This window comes from Blennius ocellaris, assembly GCF_963422515.1.
Source record: "Blennius ocellaris genome assembly, chromosome: 11".
NCBI lineage: Eukaryota > Metazoa > Chordata > Actinopteri > Blenniiformes > Blenniidae > Blennius > Blennius ocellaris.
Window position 1 is genome coordinate 4,103,803 of NC_137660.1, and position 15,184 is coordinate 4,118,986.

General features: G+C 44.5%; 1 protein-coding gene across 2 annotated transcripts in view; it reads left to right on the forward strand.

Moving 5' to 3' along the window:
- Positions 1-15,184, forward strand: part of ano1b (anoctamin 1, calcium activated chloride channel b) — a 101,069-nt gene that overhangs the window by 49,004 nt on the left and 36,881 nt on the right. For both annotated transcript variants that reach the window (XM_080504697.1, XM_080504698.1), the window contains 6 exons: positions 1,324-1,365; positions 2,748-2,812; positions 2,991-3,125; positions 10,713-10,873; positions 11,436-11,518; positions 14,258-14,332. In XM_080504697.1, the coding sequence (XP_080360823.1) occupies positions 1,324-1,365; positions 2,748-2,812; positions 2,991-3,125; positions 10,713-10,873; positions 11,436-11,518; positions 14,258-14,332 (561 nt within the window). The remainder of the gene's footprint in view (positions 1-1,323; positions 1,366-2,747; positions 2,813-2,990; positions 3,126-10,712; positions 10,874-11,435; positions 11,519-14,257; positions 14,333-15,184) is intronic.

Below are 15,184 nucleotides of genomic sequence, written 5' to 3' on the forward strand. Positions count from 1 at the left end.
GGTAACACTCAGCTCCGACCTCAGGTAACTCGTAGACTCGCCCCAGGTAACTCGTAGCTCCAACCCCAGGTAACTCACAGCTCCCACCCCAGGTAACTCGTAGCTCCGACCCCAGGTAACTCGTAGCCTCGACCCCAGGTAACTCGCAGCTCTGACCCAAGGTAACTCGTAGCTCCGACCCCAGGTAACTCACAGCTCCCACCCCAGGTAACTCGTAGCCTCGACCCCAGGTAACTCGTAGCTCCAATCCCAGGTAACTCACAGCTCTGACCCCAGGTAACTCGTAACCTCGACCCCAGGTAACTCACAGCTCTGACCCCAGGTAACTCGTAACCTCGACTCCAGGTAACTCACAGCTCTGACCCCAGGTAACTCGTAACCTCGACCCCAGGTAACTCTCAGCTCCGAACCCAGGTAACTCTCAGCTCCAACCCCAGGTAACTCGCAGCTTCGACCCCAGGTAACTCGTAGCTCCAACCCCAGGTAACTCGTAGCTCCAACCCCAGGTAACACTCAGCTCCGACCTCAGGTAACTCGTAGCCTCGCCCCAGGTAACTCGTAGCTCCAACCCCAGGTAACTCACAGCTCTGACCCCAGGTAACTCGTAACCTCGACCCCAGGTAACTCGTAGCTCCAACCCCAGGTAACTCACAGCTCTGACCCCAGGTAACTCGTAGCTCCGACCCCAGGTAACTCGTAGCTCCGACCCCAGGTAACTCGTAGCCTCGACCCCAGGTAACTCGTAGCCTCGACCCCAGGTAGCTCACAGCTCCGACCCCAGGTCACAAGACTTTGTTGTTAGAATGTTGTCGACCTGCGTTTGATCAAGGATGATCACCCAGTGCCTCGAGCCTCTGGCGGTCTGGAGGGATGGAATAGAACTTATAGTTAGGGCTGGTTCAGGCCATCTCTCTCTCTCTCTCTCTCTCTCTCTCTCTCTCTCTCTCTCTCTCTCTCTCTCTCTCTCTCTCTCAAATGGTTCCTCCTGTTAATGGGGAGGTTTTTACTTTCCACAGTCACTTATGCTTGCTCATGGAATTGTTGGCTTTTCTCTGTAAAAGTGCCGAGAATGACTGTTGTATGAAAAATAAATAATAATAATAACAATAATAAATAAATGACAGGTATATATAAATGGGATTATTTATCCATTCAGGTTTAGAATATTTCAGTAGAATAAGCAATAAAAAATAATAATTGTAGACTGTTCTTATATATGGACATCATGGAACCTGTAAGAATAATTGCTTTGAGTTAAAAAGTGTAGCAGTTTGTGTGAGCTGCTGTGGACGTCCACTACACTACTGATTTGTTGTTTTACAGGGAGACATCAATGAGGAGGGCGCAGAGCCCAATGACAGGAAGGTAAGCATGACAGAACAAAAGCTTTGAAATGGCGGGTCGTGTTCATTGTTATTGTAACTTTAAAGCACAAAGGGAGTGACCATTCAATTTTTTTTTTTACATTTCCTTTTGACACAAACATAAAAAGATAAAATGGACAAAATTCAGTTTTACTAAAATCAATTTCCCTAAGGGGAAATGATCTGTCCTTCCTGCTTATATCTGAACAGCTGGTCTCTAACAATTATGTGGACACAATGAAGATGAACATCTGAAGCTAACACCAGAATGAAGAAGGGGTAGAACCTTAATGAGTTTTAACCAAAGGCAGCATACGATCATTATAAAACAAACAAACCGATGGGCGACAACAGGACGTCACTTTCCATTAAACTGAGGAAACAGTTCACACAGACTCTGAATGGTTTTTGCTGCCACATTCACACGATCTGCACTGAATAGAACACATGAAAGCTTGGATCCAACCTGCCATTTATCAACAGATATTCTTGGAGGGTTGTGGAATAACAGCAATGGACATTTCTTGCCATTACAGCATGAGCTCTCTCAGACTGACAACACCTCAATTTGCTAACTGGAGCCATCAAATCTGCAGACAATTCTCTCAGCTTCCTTCTAGAACACATCCAGATACTGCTATAAATGAAATGTATAAACTGAGTTTACTGATCATTCTATGTGAGTTTATGTTGTATATGTGGGGTTCTCATTTTCTGTCATATTTTCTTTACGTTAAGGATCCGAGCATATTTACGATATAGTGGATTGGGACATTCAGAAACTGATCTTATTGTGTCGACATGGACAAAACCTCTCAGGAATGTTTCCAGCACCTTGTCAGCAATGAATTAATCCCTGAAGTTAAAACAATGTCCAACCTGCTACAAATACGATGTGCCTAATGTTTTCGTCCCTGCTTGCACACCAGCATGTTCCTGTTTTTTCCCAAATTGAGATTTTATATGAAATGAAACACTTCTCCAGAGTAGAAACTGTATTTAGTAAAACCCACATCCTCCTGACAAACAGCATGTCTATTTTTAGGTTTTACAGCTGGGAAAACCACTTTGGTTCCTTAAACACTGACTCGAGGTGAATTCAGAAGGGTTCATTTCTCTCAGGGCTTTTTGAATCTGCTTCTATGTATATTGTTAATCATTATTTCTTCCTTTGTCAACATTGGGATTTCTCAAAATATACATTTGTTGTCAATGCCAAGTGACTTTCCTTGACACTTACTTTCCTGTTCCTTTTCAGAATTATTCAGTTATTACTTTTTACAACCACTTTACTACTGTTTTTTTTTGGTTTTTTTTGACAAATAGTCAAATTAGAAACTGTCAAAAGCGAGTCAACAAATTGTTTTTATTTGTGTTGTGTAGCTTCTCTATGAGGAGTGGGCAAACTACAGTGTCTTTTACAAATACCAGCCTATTGGATTGGTACGGTAAGGACATTTTTACCTTATTTGCTGCCATTTATACTTGTATGTGGTGCTACTGTTTATATTTGATCAATCATGGTTTGTTAAATCGAAGACCAGAATTAGGATTGTGCAAATCTCACTTCTCCACCTCTCCATTCACCTGTGTTTGTTCTGAAACCTTTTCTTTTCTTTTGTGTAGGAAGTATTTTGGAGAGAAGATCGGTCTGTACTTTGCCTGGTTGGGTCTGTACACCCAGATGTTGATTCCAGCCTCTCTGGTGGGCGTCATTGTCTTTCTGTACGGTTGTGCGACGGTTGACGACAACATACCGAGGTAAACACAGAAGAAAATTCACGTTCCTTTTGTGAATGGACTTCATTTAGATGCAGCTCTAGCAGTCTTAATATACTTTCCACCAGCATTTCTCAAAGTTTGGGGAACAGCAGGAGAAATCTGTGGGTCATGGGACTGCTTTCTCCATGCAGGGTATTATTCGCTTTATTTTTTGAGTAAGAAATGATAAAAAAGAACCGAATGGAAAATAAAACGATTAATTCATGTGTACAACTTATTTTAAATACTGAATCTATTGTGGGTTTAATAGAGAAAAATTCTGCTTCCAAAATGAGCTATATTGTAAAACCATGAGTGAAACGACAAGACCTACCAGATTAAAAAAAAAAAATCTCTTACCAGCATTCCAGATTAGATCTGCTACTTACATGAAGCCTAACAACCATAATACAAATTTTGGCATTGACTAGCGACTTGCACTGACCATACACTTTACAACTACGACACCAATCCAAACACTATCCAAACGTTGTGAGATGATATGAAGCTGACCTGCACTTTATCCACATTAACATAAATTGATTATCTCACAGATACATCAATTAGCAAAAGGACAACAACAGATAGAGAAGTACATGATTTTGATAGTTGAACAAATGACGGCAGAAAAAAAGCAACAACAGCAGCACATCTCATTGATGAGTGTTGGGACCATTATGTCCTCATATGGATCACTATTTATGTTTGGTTGGCTATCGATAATGATTAATAATGATCAAAGATAGTTATTAATAATGTTGAAATGTAATCTGATCTGTATCAGATACCTCGGAGCTCCACCTGTCTTAACAGGAAATGATAGCCAATTCAGTTCTATCAGTCTCATAAGATATACTAAACACTTCATCAGGAATTTGAATTAATAGTTAAATTAATTACAATTACCAGAATTAACAGTAAAGGTTGAAGGATTTTGGAGTTCTTGACACAGAAGAGTCGACATTTCATTCTCCTTTGTGCTCATTAATAAAACAGCAAGTATGATTCCAAACATTATATTTATTAACAATGAAAACAAATAAACACAGATTCTAACTACATATATACAGCTTGGTGTGTGTGTGTGTGTGGAGAGAGAAAGAGAGAGAGAGAGTTGGAGGGAGTGTGTGTGTGTGACGTGTGATGGAACTACAAAACAAGATGGCGGATCACAAGAAACTACATTCCAAATGGAGGTTATCAGAGAACAGGAGGTCTGTCCTGGGTCGCCACCATGTGCTGATAGCAAAAGAACAATAGAAGCTAGCCACAGCATCTGCTTCCTGTGTGTCTCTGCTAAAGGACCATTTCTAGAATGAGTTGATGTGAATGAGACTTGTTTTGTAAAACGTCAGGAGTCGTCAGATGGTGTTCAGTTACTGTGTGATGTTGTCTTTGATGTGATATGTGTAGGATTGTGAGTTAACTAGTTAGTAAAGCAAAGATTAGCATGCAGACCCTGTGTCTGTGGCAGAGCTAACGTTGGTTTACAGGTTGATCACTGCTCCTAATATCATTATCTATAGAACTCAATCACTGTAACAGAACCAACACATCTTCATAAAGTTAAACAGTTCTATCATAGCATCAGGTTTAACTAACCTCAGGTAAAGCCCAGTTGTTGTTCCCACTTCCTTGAAGGAGTTCAGTTGTTGTCCTGCTGGAGGGAAGCTGGTGTCTTCTCCTGTAGTTAGCACCTCCTGCTAACTGTGGTTGCTGGTTCTGCAGGCTGAGGAGAAGAAGATGGAGTTGATGTTTCAGGAGTCCTTCTTTGCAGCTCCTGGTTGTTCCTTTTGTCCAGACTGAGGAGCTGGTCGCTCAGGTCTGTGATGGTTTTCCTGCTTGTTCAGAAAAAAACACAAAGAAGTTCTGTGAGGGTCCCTGGTCCCGTCCTGGAGGAACCGGTTGGTTTCCCTGGAGATCAGACTCTGGGTGCTGGTCTCTGGATCAGGGGAAGGTCTGACCCTCGTGGTGGGTCAGCAGAGGAGTTGAGGAGTGGAGGCCTCTGGTTGCCGGCCTCTCGTGTTAGCTGTGTGCTAACACTGGGTGAGCTGCTCTGCAGCAACCCTCCTCCTTGGAGTTTGCTTTGCAAGAGTCCCTCTGGTGTTAGCTGTGTGCCAACACTGGATGAGCTGCTCCTCTAGCAACTCACCTACTCGAGTGTAGTTGTGCAAGAGAGAATGGAGGCTGGCTGAAGCCTTTTGTTGAACGTGTGAATTCAGAGGTGTCAATGCCTGAGAGCTTCAACCAATCAGTGACTGGCTGATTGCATGGGGGAGAGTCTTGTGAGCAGAAAGGGGGGGTGGAAGGTCCTGGAGAATGTCCCCCCTTGCCCACTCTAGGTGTGAAAGGCCATCACATTCCTGGGTCAGAATTCATGTCATGACTGTGTCTCATGACAAATTAATATTGTCTCTCCCCAGAAATGAACAAACTTTCTGTGGTCCTGCAGATCCCAACATGAGGAAAGGGAAAGTGTGTATGTGTGTGTATGTGTGAGGTTTGCCTGCTGGGTGTGTCCGGAACTGTTGAGATTGAAAGGAGAGTAAAATATGAATTAGTGTGTTGAACTGAAATGAGCTATATTTTAGCTATAGTGTAGGATCCCACCATTGAGTTTAAAGAGAAAAAAACTATTAACTTTAACACTAAAGTGTTGAGATTAAAGTTGTTAGACGTTTGGGGATTTCAAGCTTTATTTGACCCTTTATATGAGATTGCGTGAGTGAAGAGCTCTCTTGCTGTCAGTCTGTACAGTAATGGACTCTGTGGGACCCTGTGGGACCCTGGAGGACAGTCACACAGGGATCCGGTTTGTCTTCCCTCATGGTTTTGTGCCAGGGTCATTAGCAATCCTGCTTTTGCATCGGATGAAAATGTGTCCCGGCAGCATGTCATAATATCCTGCAGATGACGGGAAGCAGGCCGAGGAAGAACAGGGGTCCATGGGCTCTCACCACATCAATCCAACATCTACCTTCGTTTCTCAGTCTGTTTGTCATTTCATTCTCTAAAACCACAATAATGCACTCCCAGGGTCACGTGATGCAGCAGAGCTTGGTAGACTTGGTCGGGAGCTCCGGAGCTGCCAAGAGAAAACTTATATTTAACACCACTCCAGCTCTAGCTTCACCCAGCAGGTGCAATATGGACTCAAGACCTTGAGGCACGACTTAAAATTTGATTATCGACTACTCCGGTTTTATGGGAAACTTTAGCACATGAAGTTAGCTCCAAGAGCTCCATGGCAGCAGAGGATCAACATGAAGAGGAAGAAAGCTGTACAAGAGGTGACATTCTTTGTTGGGATTGGATCTCTGTGCTGGGACGAGATCACTTCCCCGTGTTGCTGACCATTGAATGAGAGCACCAGTCCCAGATGTTATGCTAAGCAACAGAGAAATGGCCAAGACTCATCCTCATCCACCTGCTCAAGTACCAGTACCGTCAGAGCATGTGAAACATGAGGCATGTGACCAGACGAGCCAACCCAGACAACCATGGGAGAGGAGTTTAAATACACAGGGAAAGGGAGGACACAGGTGGAACTCATTGGCAGGTACAGAGGGAGACACACCATTGGAGAGTTGAAAACATGATCAGGTCAGTGATTCACTACAGGCCCTCAACATTGCTAATGCCGGCTGTATGAATCCTCTGCTGTTAACATATTCAGCTTTGCACTGGTTGTCCTTTCTTTGTTTTTTTTTGCTGTGTAACTTTGGTGTTGGTTGCGAAAGAGCAGACGTGAGGCAGAGCAGGACACAGCAGACTGTGGCCCAGCTCGGAGACCCTGTGTAGTGTTGGCATAATCAATGGCAGAGGGGGGGATGCATAGAGCAACCCTCGTGGCCAGTCGTGTGCGAGGGCGTCTTGCCCGAAGGGGCTGGAGGTCTCTGTCCAAGAGAACCAGAGAGGGCCGTGGGTCGACTTCTCTGAGGCCAAGAGGTCTACTTCTGCCTTCCCGAAAAGTTCCTCGAGGTTTTCCACCACCTCAGAGTGAAGCCTCCATTCACCGGGCTGGGGTCGCCTAAAGAGAGGAAATCCACCACTTGGTTCTGTTGCACGCATTGCTCCCAGGCCGGCCAGCCGGGGAACCACCCAGTCTTGGAGACACTCTGTCACCTGCAAGATAGTCCTCCAATTGAGGGACTGGAAAAATGCTTGTCGCCTGTTGTCGCCTAAAGAAAGCGCTTATGGGATCAGGCTCCTCCTGTGGGACATCGAGCTGTAGGGCCCCAAGGACGACCGCCCCCATAGGGCTGGCCTCAGCCCCCCACAGTAGGCTCTGCCCTGAGGAGTGGGAGAGCGACTCCGAGGCATGCGACGGGGAGTTCATCCCAAGATCTGCGAGTTGGGTCACTGATGCGGCGATGGACATGACGCCTTCACCGGCCAGAGGTCCTATCTCTGGAGGTGCTGGCATGGTGGCTCCAGGCTGGAGAGCCTTCAGAAGGTTTTTCATCTGACCCAGCTCAGTCCACAATCTGTCAACCTTGGCTGCCAGCTTAGTAGCCCTCCGTCTCTTGACCCTCGGGGCCTCGGGGCCTCCACGACAGGCTGAAGGTGCTCAGCCTGTCGTTTGACCATTGGGACCTGGCAGGGGAGACGCTGATCTTCCAGAGAGGGGGTCGGACCTTTCCAGGGCCGGCTCCACCTCGCTCAGCCTGGCCACACGTACTGACCATGGCATGTAGCCACGGTGATGCATGAATCCTCTGATAACCCTGCCTTCAGATGATTGATGCCCAAACAGAGTGGGCAAAGACCATCGTGACCATCCTCCAGCTCCCGAGGGGCAAGGCAATCCACACAGGCGTGGGACATGGCGACAGTAGTGCACCGGGAGTGGGAGCGAGGACACTGCCTTCATACTACGATACTGCGCCGCGAGCCGACAGCACGAGCTAGCACTGCTGCTGATCGACAGGCTAACCAGGATCGAAGCAGCCGATGCTGAGAAGAAACCCCAATACAGCCGAGGGACATGTCGTCAGTTTGAGCGTGAGCACAGCCACTAACGACGTGCTCGCCATACTGGCTAAGTGGAAAACAACAGCCTGAGCTGCGAGAAAGTAGGTGTGCTCGAAGCGTTTTGCTAGCGTGAGCGGGGCACTGCTGTGAACTAGACGCTACTGTATCGAAGTAAACAACAGCCGAAGCTGTGAGACACTGTAAAATGCCTCTTTTAGCTGCTAACTACAGACAAGCAACTTAAAGCGACAGCCGAAGCTATGAAAACACTGACCGGGCTGTAAATCGCCTCATTAGCTCGAGTGAAAAACACTGCCGCTAACTAACAGCATACCGCAACAATGTAAAGCACCAGCCCAAGCCAGGAAACACTGACCGGGGAGGGAAATTGCCTCATTAGCTTGAGTGGAAGCACTGCCGCTAACTGCGGATAAACAACGTAAAGCGCTAGCCGAAACCGGGAAACACTGACCAGGGCTGTAAATCTCTCAAATTGTAAAATTGTAAATTCAGCTCCTGCTATTGTTGCTCCGGAGCCGCCCAGGACCTGCAGTGAGGAGTGTTACCTGAAGCCAGGACTGGTGGGACGTGATGGACTGGTGGGACGAGATGGACTGGTGGGACGTGATGGACTGGTGGGACGAGATGGACTGGTGGGACATGATGTGGGACGTGATGGACTGGTGGGACGTGATGGACTGGTGGGACATGATGGACTGGTGGGACGAGATGGACATGTGGGACGTTATGGACTGGTGGGACGTGATGGGCTGGTGGGAGGAGATGGACTGGTGGGACGAGATGGACTGGTGGGACGTGATGGACTGGTGGGACGTGATGTGGGACGTGATGGACTGGTGGGACGTGATGGACTGGTGGGACGTGATGGACTGGTGGGACGAGATGGACTGGTGGGACGAGATGGACTGGTGGGACGTGATGTGGGATGTGATGGACTGGTGGGACGTGATGGACTGGTGGGACGAGATGGACATGTGGGACGTGATGGACTGGTGGGACGTGATGGACTGGTGGGACGTGATGGTCCCTGGTTCACCAGCACACAGTGGGTCCACAACCTCAGGATGTCTGCAGACACATTCCAGTACCTGTGGGACCTGGTTGGTCCAGCGATGGAGAGCCAGGACACAAACTACCGCCTGTGCGTCGCCCTGTAGAAAAGACTTGCCGGTGCTTTGTGGAAGCTTGCAGCTCAGGCTGAATACTGAGTCTTGTCCATCTCTCTGGTGTCAGCAAAACCACGGTGCTTCCATGTGTGACGGGGTTTTGTGCTGCTGAATGTGAATTGTTGGTTCCTGCACACATGAACTTTCCTGAGCAGGAGAAGCTGCAACACCTGGCAGCCTGTTTCCAGACCCGCTGGGGGTTCTGCAGTGTGTTGCTGCCACTGATGGGTCACATCAACATTCTGGCACCACAACTCTTCACTGCTTCAGTCACAAAGGCTGGAATTCTCTCGTCCTCCATGGAGTCGTGGATGGAAAGAGTAGCAGGCCTGCAGGGGAGCATGCATGATGCCCGGGTCCTGGGAGCTGGTTGACCGGGGCTGCCTTTTCCCAGCATGCACCAGTGGGACAGACCAGCCTGCAGAGGCACTGGCTCCTGGTGCAGATGAGGCTGTAATGAACTCTTTCAATGCATAAAGACCTCCTGCAATGTACATAGTTGTGTTGTCCTTGTCCCTCCTTATCTAAAGTGTTTCTCCTTTCTGAAGACGGCTTGTCAAACTTCACATTACAGCTACCAGAAAGAAACATTGCTATATTTACTTTGACACTGGCTACACCACGTTCAGGAACATTTATCAGGGGGTTCATTTGAGTCTGCACATTCTGACTTGGTATTTAGTGTAAGACTAATAGATGTGTTTGACATTTTGAGACAAAAACAAACATTCATGCTTATAGACCAAAGTGGCGGATTCTTTAAATTAATACATTTGCAACCTTTACTTAAGTTATATTCAGCATCACAAATAAAGGACATGTCAGTTTCACTGTTGTCACAGTTCAAAAACTTTGCATTAATGGTATGTTGGGATTTATGGTTGGTTATTTGTGTTAAAGTTACTGGAAGTAATAGATTACTGAAAGTAATAAATCACTGGAAGTAATTTAGGAAAAAATATAATTATTAATGGATTCCCTCATTAAAAACTCGTAGAGTAATTGAGTAATTACTTAAAAGTTAATAAATTATCAAAATAGTTTATTAATGAAAAATTATTCATTTGACTAAATTGGTTATTTATTAAATAATAATGAAATTGGGGCACCACCAGCTAAACTGGAAATAGCTAATACCAAAATATCAGTCTCGTTTGAAAAAAGGTTATTTAAGTTAATTAAGCTAATATTTGTGCGTAAATATAACAATATTAAATAACAAGGAAGGTGTGAGATTGAGCACAGACTGTTACAAACCAGTGAATTTTCAACAATTAATACACAATAATTACTAGGAATCGATCAATTCAGCTAACAAGCGTTAATTTACAAAAATGCATTAATTCAGAAATAATTCAGAAATAATTTCTACCTTTTGTGTGTGTGTGTGTGTGTGTGTGTGTGTGTGTGTGTGTGTGGTTCCCAGCATGGAGATCTGCCACCCGAGGAGCAACATCACCATGTGTCCTCTGTGTGATGGTGTGTGCAGCTACTGGAGGCTGAGCTCCGCCTGTGGGACGGCCCGGGCCAGCCACCTGTTTGACAACCCGGCCACCGTGTTCTTCTCCATATTCATGGCTCTGTGGGGTGAGCGGACTTCACAACACTCTTTATATCCATCCTGGCTATCCAACGCAGTGTGGCGTTACAGGGCACTGCAACCTTTTATTTAATAGGGACAACGCCAACCCCAGGAATTAAGATTAAAACAGACTGCTTCCCTTCTGGTTCCCTTCTGCAGCAATCGTCTTATCAATGGTAGTTGTGAGTGTGTCACATTCTTTTGATTTGATTTCTTTGGACCCCCCCCCCCCCCCCCCCCCCCCAGCAGTGTCTGCACACCACTGGATTAAACCAGTCATACATGTCACTTTCTGTGTTAGAGGAAGAACTGGGTGAACGGTTTCATGACAAATACATCCACTGAACATTTCCAGCAAACTGGAGTGTCCTTCAGAGAAAAACTCAGCGTGTTCCAGGTTTCATGTCTCTCATGTTTGCTGTGTTAAAGTAGGATCTACAGTGATGTGACGTCTTGACGTTGACCATTGGGTCACTTCGGTCACACCCTGGGGACATCCCTGGGGATTTTGGTTCCAGTGGAACTTTGGTGAAGATTGTGTCTGTATTTGTGTGCTTGTGTGTCCAGCTGCCATGTTCATGGAGCACTGGAAGAGGAGGCAGATGAGACTGAACTATGAGTGGGACCTGACTGGATTTGAAGAGGAGGAGGTCAGTGGTCCCACAACGCACACACACACACCAACAAAACAATCAATGACCACCTCGTCCATATTGTGTAAAAAAACTAAACAAAACAAAACAGATGTATTTTATTTATTTATTTACCACACTATAGTAATCCCTGTGCTGACCTGACCCATTGGTCAGCAGCCACTCAGAGCAGCTCCCATTGGTCAGCAGCCACACAGAGGAGCTCTCATTGGTCAGCAGCCACTCAGAGCAGCTCTCATTGGTCAGCAGCCACTCAGAGCAGCTCCCATTGGTCAGCAGCCACACAGAGCAGCTCTCATTGGTCAGCAGCCACTCAGAGCAGCTCTCATTGGTCAGCAGCCACACAGAGCAGCTCTCATTGGTCAGCAGCCACTCAGAGCAGCTCTCATTGGTCAGCAGCCACACAGAGGAGCTCTCATTGGTCAGCAGCCACTCAGAGGAGCTCTCATTGGTCAGCAGCCACACAGAGGAGCTCTCATTGGTCAGCAGCCACTCAGAGGAGCTCTCATTGGTCAGCAGCCACTCAGAGCAGCTCTCTGGGAACTGATGGGGTTCTGATGAGGGACGACGGGCCTGTTTCAGCCCAATGACCTTTCTGACCTCTGGTAGTTTGCTGTGATGTCTGGGTGTGATGTCTGGATGTGTCCAGTCCTGAACAGAGACCTGGGGTCTCCTCCGGACCCCTGCTCAGCCTTTGGGGTCCTCGGCCTGGTCCACAAGTCACAGCTTTCACTCTTTCAATCACATTTGATCAAAACTGACTTCAATCAATTTTTCAAAGCATCGAATTTGAAGAAAGAAAAAGTTGTCATAGTTTACATTTTTAAACAGTTTTTAGCTGTTATAGCTGCCATTTAGCCTATTTGTTGGTGTTATTAGTATGAATCATTTCACTTTTGGTTTTTATAGCCGTTTTGACTGTTGGTTCATTATTTCTGTTTCAGCAGGATTTACTGTAGCTCGTGTAGCCGTTGCAGCCATTTTGGATTTTTCTACCTGTTACAGACATTTTATCTCTACGAGTCATTTTAGCTCATTATATAATCATTTTGACGTTGATTTTGGTAATAAGTTTTGTTCCAATGCCAGGGATTTCAGTGAACAATTAGTGATTTCAAACCTCTCTAGAATTGAACATTGGTCTTACACATAAGGGCTGCTGGTTAAAAGTGACCAGCCAGATTGGTCAGTTTTAACCTTAATAGTGTTAAGACTCTGCAAAGTAAGAACAAAGTGTTTGATCTTTCAACAATAATGATTTGTAATTATTTACTGGGAACGGTATTGTTTTAGTAGCTGTAACAGTGTACTTTGTGTAGTGTGTACACAATAATAAAATATAAATCTGTGAATAAAAGCTTTCCATTTATGGTGGACTGACAATAAAAATACTTGTTCGGTCAAACATCTACAGACACCATCACATAGATGGCTGTCAAACATTCACACCTCACACTGAATCCACAAACACCTTTAAACAATAATAATAATCTTTAAAAATGGTTTTGTTGTCTGTATGTAATAACTGAATTATTCTCTAAATTAGTTACGTCAATGACAAGGTCAGTTATTGTAACATGACTTGATCTTTTGTTTTGGTCTTTCTTCACAGGAGGCTCTTAAGGTTTGGATAAGTTCTCACATTCTCTTTCTTTACACGTTTTAGTCTTTCTGATTCTGCTGCAAGTCTCCGATCTTAACAAATCACACACTGTGTTTGTGTTTCTGGACAATTTACTGCATTTTAACCACTTTCTCAGCTGCGTCTGTCCCTCAGAACATTAAATACAAGCTCTCGCCTCTAAAAATATGATACATGTTTAATAATTTTTTTATCTTGTCTGATGGTTGGACGATGTTATAAACCTGACGTGTCAAACATAAAGCTTGCGCTCCAACAAGGTCATCAGTTGAGTCCATATGATGACCTTTCCAATTGTAAAAGTTACAAACAAAACATTTGAATTAGTTTTTAAATAACTTTAATAACTGCTTGGAATTCACTGCAACAACAGACTTATCTGTCTGTTGTTGCATCCGAGAGCTCAATCACATGAATGCTTACCTCATCACAAGCTAACTCTCATTCTCCTCAAGGCAATGCAGTGTGCGTACGTTAGCAAATTAGCTGAATAAAGCTAAAAGTCATTTGACATATGAGACAGAATTAGAGGACATTTTACTGGATGTTTAATCATACAAAATTGCAGAATGTTGTATATATTATATTTGCATTAAAGTGCAATGAAATACATACAAGTGTATAAACACATAAGAAGCTTGAAACGACTCGATGACACATGCAGATTAAACAAATCTGAAATATATCTTGATGTCAATTAAATCAATAATTATTATGAAGGTTTAGCTTTAAACACACAATTCATTTCAACCCTCAAACAAAATCATAGTCTCCACAGTTTTAGCACATGAGTTTTCTTTGCTTCTCCTCTTTTCTGCTCTGAAGCAATTTACAATCTTCAATCGTCTCGTTTCGTCTCGTCTCAAGATCCACTTTTCCTGCAATGTTTCTTCTCTTTATGTATGTATGTATGTATGTATGTATGTATGTATGTATGTATGTATGTATGTATGTATGTATCTCACCCACACCTTGAGCTGACTGGTATCTCCAAGCTCTGCTTGGTGTTCCTGCTGAGACTTGACGTGTCGTGGTGTTTGTGGTGTTTGTGGTGTGTGTGGTGTGTGTGGTGTGTGTGGTGTGTGTGGTCACAGGATCATCCCAGAGCAGAATACGAGTTCAGAGTCATGCAGAAGTCCATGAGGACAGATCGAAACTCACAGCACAAGGTAACTGATTTCACTTCATTTATGATATTACAGGATTCATGTTTCTGCAGTTCATTAAAGATTATGTAAAATAACACTTTTTTACTTTGTACTGCCATTCTAATGGCAAATAGCAGAAAGTGAAATCCTGAAAGTTTCTCTTTTTTTCTTTTTTGTCAGAGAGCAAACAAGTAGAATTTCAGTTTTAATGTGATGTCAAAATAGAAAGTTGGAGAGAAATAATTATGATTGAAGATGCAAGCATTGATGAACACAGGCTTGAACGTAGTGCATGTTAAAGTGTGGTATACATCAGAGTGTGTTGGAAGTGTAGGCTACCAATACTATCAGAATGTGTTGGAAGTGTAGGCTACCAATACTACATCAGAATGTGTTGGAAGTGTAGGCTACCAATACTATCAGAGTGTGTTGGAAGTGTAGGCTACCAATACTATCAGAATGTGTTGGAAGTGTAGGCTACCAATACTACATCAGAATGTGTTGGAAGTGTAGGCTACCAATACTATCAGAGTGTGTTGGAAGTGTAGGCTACCAATACTATCAGAATGTGTTGGAAGTGTAGGCTACCAATACTACATCAGAATGTGTTGGAAGTGTAGGCTACCAATACTACATCAGAGTGTGTTGGAAGTGTAGGCTACCAATACTATCAGAGTGTGTTGGAAGTGTAGGCTACCAATACTATCAGAGTGTGTTGGAAGTGTAGGCTACCAATACTATCAGAGGGTGTTGGAAGTGTAGGCTACCAATACTATCAGAGTGTGTTGGAAGTGTAGGCTACCAATACTACATCAGAGTGTGTTGGAAGTGTAGGCTACCAATACTATCAGAGGGTGTTGGAAGTGTAGGCTA